The sequence below is a fragment of the Cebidichthys violaceus genome, unplaced genomic scaffold (assembly GCF_023349555.1).
Source record: "Cebidichthys violaceus isolate CVI_PGR_0920_01 unplaced genomic scaffold, fCebVio1.0.p SCAF_9, whole genome shotgun sequence".
NCBI lineage: Eukaryota > Metazoa > Chordata > Actinopteri > Perciformes > Stichaeidae > Cebidichthys > Cebidichthys violaceus.
The window spans coordinates 4929223-4934588 of NW_027176975.1; the positions used below are offsets into that span (position 1 = coordinate 4929223).

Genomic DNA, 5366 nt, shown 5'->3' on the forward strand with positions numbered 1-5366 from the left:
TGGTCACATGCTTTGGGGAGGAGACGTAGCAGAAGTCCTACAACCTCTCAGCGCCCACACACACACACACACACACACACACACACACACACACACACACTGAATCACATCACACACCACTTCCTCCGAGGGGAGGGGAAACAGTCACACACAGGCGAATTCATCTTCAATCCAAGGACTTTAACTCTAAACGTTTTAACATTGAGCTATGAAAATACTTTTGACTTAATTCAATGTGCTTTAGGATCCGCTTTGATTTTGAAAATATGACCTTGTTTGGTCAGTTTTTCAAAATGAATTACATTGCATCTTTGGTGTGCAACTTTATCTGAAGTTACCCATGACCCAACAATTGTACTTACAATCCTGCGGTATCTTATCAAGATCCAGGAATGACTGCAATTCACAGGAATTGTGAGGCTGTCATGAATCTGTGGATTCATTAAAAAAAGGTTACCGGCTGACAACAGTCCCCTCTTCTGCTCCTCAGCAGTAAATAACAAAAATCTCCATGATCTCCTTTGGCACAGACAAAAGAGGACTATGGGAATAAATCACAGGGGACATTCACTGCTACTAAACAATTGTTTGTATTAACACTTCTTCTGTAGGGTTAGAGACCTGTTATCTGCTGAAGTGAAGGCCTTGGTTGTCTCAAAGTGGCACTGGAAGATATTTGTGCTGACTCATTTGACTCAAGTTATAAGGAAGTTTGAGGGAGCGCAATAAGGTAACAACTGCTCTTCTGATCGTGACACATGTGAACGCACCTTATACTTTTCAAACCACAACAGCAGATAATCTAAAAGGAGGAACTTGCAAGTCCCGGTTGATGTAGACTAGACAAACGGAGGGGAAGAAACACAAGAATCCTTTAACAGTTTCAGAAACTCTTTGCTCAAGAAAGTAAAAGTTTTGATTGATTTGACAGTCACAACAGAATCCGATGCAAGCTTGATGTAGTGATACAGAAGGTTAAAAGGCTCTTCTGTTCAAGTTCCTGATTGACACCTCTGCCCTTCAGTGGACATTTTTAAATGTAGGCAACTTACCATGGACATCCATCTAAACGCGTATTGAAGTTAATTGTATTCACTCTGTTGTATATTTGTTATGTGTGTGTGTGTGTGTGTGTGTGTGTGTGTGTGTGTGTGTGTGTGTGTGTGTGTAACAGGAGGTGGCGCTATCAGTGCACTACAGAAGGCAGGACTACATTTGCCAATCTCCTCCCACACACACACACACACACACACACACACACACACACACACACACACACACACACATTATTGCTCTTAAAAGAAAATGGATGAAGTACAATTTGTCTCTGGATTGAATAGAAAAGTTAACAAACACATAATATCAAAGAGTAAACACAGGTGTTGGGTCACATTTTAAGGTCAAGATTTAAAGTTTCTTTTTCTCAATGTCCTGCAATTCAGAGGGCTTTAAAGGCATAACCTGAACTTTAAGGACTAACACAACTAATTAATTTGAGGTGTTTTTCATCAAACGTACATTTATAGTAACAATAATAATTCCAATGATTGTAGAATCCCCCAAAAATATGGAAATGTCATCAATAAGTCAAACTTAATCACATCATCTTTGGGAATATACCAAGTGAAATTACTTATTGTTTTCACGAAAAAACAAGTAATTTCGTGACAGATAATATAACTTTAATTTTCTTTTTTAACACTATACTGTTGTTAATTTACCAAAAGCGCTACAGAGTGAGTCAGATGACTATATGCGTTTGCTTCATTGATTAATTTGCGCTTGGTGTAATATATACTTATATGCAGAGGATAATGCTGTTAAAAGCTCATAATGTAATTACTGCGTTTTATTTATGGCTTCATGTCCTATGAAATGTTTTTTTTAAGTTAAAGTTAAATATAAATGCGTGCGTATTAATGTGACTGGTCATTTGATGAAGAGTGAAACAGTTTAAAAAGACCCGGGAAATGAATCTTAAATTCGTTTCTTCGGCCGCTCCTTACAAACTGATAACTCTCATTCTGGCTGATGTCCATCTCCCTCCACACAGAGCAGACACACATTAGTCTACAGTAATATGATCTATCACCCTATAACATACGATGACATAAAACTTATATTCCTGCTTTTTTAACGTTTTTTTGATCCCACATTCTCAATACACCTGTCCTGCCTCTGCGTTTCATGAGTTTATATTTATGCTGAGTTCACTTGCGGGTTTTGCAATGCAAATGTGCTTCTTTGGTCATCTTTAAATTAATTTATTTAACACAAACCTTTGTAATAAAACCAGGTTTTGGAGCCATTGTTTCAGACACATTTCTATTTACATTTATTCAGTAATAAAAATCGATACTTGACTGTTAAAAGAGTGAAACTATGTTAAAATGTTCAAAATATTGCACGCCTCAAATGACACTTTACAACTGCCAACATATAATTACACAAAAAACTTTAACATATTTTATTATATCACGAAATACAAATATAGCTATAGACAGTTTAAATTACGCAGATTGTTATTCTGTACTTTTTATACGGATGTTCAACATTTTACACAGGACTTTTGTAGAATAATCCAGCTGGAGAAAACACAGACTTCATCAAGTTTGAGGAGAGAAGAGGCGCACTGCGTTGGCGCGACTCACTCTCCACGGTTCTCATCGGGGCGTTATCAAGCGTGAACCTGTCAATAGGGCAAGCAGAGACATCACTCTGTCCTTTTCTCTCTGTCAATCTCACTCACTTGATCCTGGCTATAGCGCTGTTACAATGTCGTCTGCTGTGAGTTTTTTACCATCTGCGGCTCCAGCCAAATCTCCCAAGAAGAGAGCCAAGTCTCAGAGGGAGAAGACGGGTCCCACAGTGTCCGACCTGATACTGAAGGCCGCGTCCGCGTCCTCAGAGCGCGGCTGCGTGTCCCTGGCAGCCCTGAAGAAGGCTTTGAAGGCCGGAGGATACGACGTGGTGAAGAACAAAGCCAGAATCCTCACCGCCATCAAACGCTTGGTGGCCAGCAAATCCCTTGTCCAAACCAAGGGCACCGGGGCCTCGGGCTCCTTCAAGCTGAACAAGAACCCCCCTACTCCTCGGAAGAAGGCGGTGAAAAAGAAGAAGCCAAAGGCAAAAAGGGTCAAGAGGGCCAGCCCGAAGAAAGCAGCTGGAGGTTTCACTCCGGCAGCCAAGAAGTCACCGAAGAAAAAGAGGAAGTCAAAGAGTCCTGCCAAGAGGCCCGCTGCGGCCAAGAAGCCCAGGAGTCCTAAAAAGGCCAAACGCAGGGTCGCTAAGTCTACCAGGACCAGAGCTGCTGGCAAGAAGTGACAACTTCTTTAATTAAACCTGAATGCGACTAAACGCCTTTGTGGTTGCGTTTAATTCCGCTAAGGAGTGGACCAACATGCCGCATTCATTCCAAGAACTTGAGTCTGCTTTTACTATTTTTTCCATAATAGAAAACACTGAGCCTGCTGTTTTATTATACACCCCTTCCACCTGCTGTGGTCTGTAAAGGACTGAATTGCAATTGATTCGAAATAATAAACCTATATTAATTTATATCGCGTGTCTGTATGATTTTTAGCTCAGTTTCGAGCAACAAACATGTCTTTGACAAATTGGATATAGCACATAGCATTTGAGATATTCTCTCTTAATGTCTACAACGGGTCTGTTAGACAATATGAAATGAGGAAAATACAACTTCATTGGGCCTTTACTGTTGTCAGCTATACACCACGTGACTAAGTGCATTATTTACGTCGAAAATAGGATGTTGTCATTTAGCACTACTGACTTCAGTGTCTCAGAATAACCGAACACTGTGGGTGAGTGTCCATGGCGTGTCCTGCTCACAATTCCACAATGCAATGTTGTGCGTCTCGACTGTCAGTAATGACGCAAAATGATCACTGTAAGAAATCTGAATTTACTGCTCACTTTTGCGTTTCCATGCGGATCAACGACTGAGTGGACAAGGGGGGAATTTTCCGATACAGCTTTGACGCAGTAGAACGCGCGGAACGTTGTTAAGTGGCGCTTTTACGCACCGTTACGCACCGTTACGCACGGGGACCACTGCCTTCAGCAGTCTTATTCACACACATTTCAACACAATCAGCGAATGAGGTCACACATATTTTAGGACAAAGCGTGTTCTGTGTGGGTCTGCACTTATATGAAAGAGAAAACGCTATCAGAATTTGCCTTACACAAGTGAAGATTTATATCAACAGAATACCGGGTGAAACCAGCCGGTCACAACACAGCAGCTGGTGCCTTGCCAAATACTGCTAATCATCACTGAAAACAGTGAGGCTTGATGGGCGTGACCAGCCGTGTTCGTTGGGGTTCCTCTTATCTCCAACACACAAAAAACCCCACATGCCCGGCTGATGAGAATATAGGTGCACCATCCGCATCAGGGGCGTTTCTAGGATTTGGGGGCATTCGGGGCAGAGATCCTCCCTATGAGGTTTCCGTTGTGAGCTCCTGAAAATAAAAATATTTATTTTTTCATTTTAACTTCAGAAGTTAAAACGATGAGTTGAGGCAGCGTACCTGAAGTCTCCTCCAGGTCGCTCCTTTAATTTTTCCTATTGTCGTGCTCTCCTCTCCCAACTCTCACAGAGTTTTGGAAAGCTCCTTTTTGGACTGTTTTAGTTTATCACAGAGTTCTTTCTGTAAGCTCTCTTTTTTTGTCCTGAGAGAGCTCTTTCTGGTAGACCTTCTCGGTTTTTGCCAGCTGCTTCCTGCAGCTTTCCTCTCTCTCTCCCTCTTAGAGAGCTCCTTCCTGAAGCTCAAATTGTTCTCTGTGAGCTCTTTGCGGTGGCTCTCCTCTTTTTCAGCCAGCTGCTTTTGGAGTGTTGCCTCAAGAGCATCACATCTTAGTTTGCTCTCTCAGTGAGCATTTTTCCGTTGAAAGGACGTTTAAAAGACGTCTACGTCCACCGTTGAAAAGAGGTTCAAAATTGGTTCAAAAGTGAACGTTTTTTCGCCGACTATTCATAGACGTTGATTCAATGTTCACGTTTAGACCAGATTTCACCGGGATTTGCAATACTACAATGTTCGTCCTCTACATTGAGCTAATAGTAGTAAATCATCATTTCAGAGGCTTAATAAGAAACTACATCCACATTTATCAGTTGAAAGACAATTTTGCAAATCCCGGTGAAATCTGGTCTAAACATGAACGTTGAAAAACTTTCACTTTTGAACCAATTCTCAACGTCTTTTCAACGCCACCGTGTTTTAAACGTGTTTTAAACGTCGAAATGCTCACAGTTCAATATGTAGCAACTAAATAAATACTCATAACACATCAGCAGTTTCCACTTACAGGACAAAGACCAAGTGACACAGGC

The 5366-nt window shown here is 41.3% G+C and overlaps 1 protein-coding gene across 1 annotated transcript; it reads left to right on the forward strand.

Moving 5' to 3' along the window:
• Window positions 1-2705: 2705 nt before the first annotated feature.
• On the forward strand, window positions 2706-3558 carry si:ch211-103n10.5 (histone H1/H5 family protein). The gene has a single exon (XM_068703490.1). The coding sequence runs from the start codon at window positions 2776-2778 to the stop codon at window positions 3322-3324; it is 549 nt and encodes a 182-aa protein (XP_068559591.1). The 5' UTR covers window positions 2706-2775; the 3' UTR covers window positions 3325-3558.
• The last annotated feature ends 1808 nt before the right edge of the window (window positions 3559-5366 follow it).

What these genes read in the sequence shown, in the direction of transcription:
- si:ch211-103n10.5 (XM_068703490.1), top strand. Translation starts at nt 2,776, where the DNA reads ATGTCGTCTGCTGTGAGTTTTTTACCATCTGCGGCTCCAGCCAAATCT.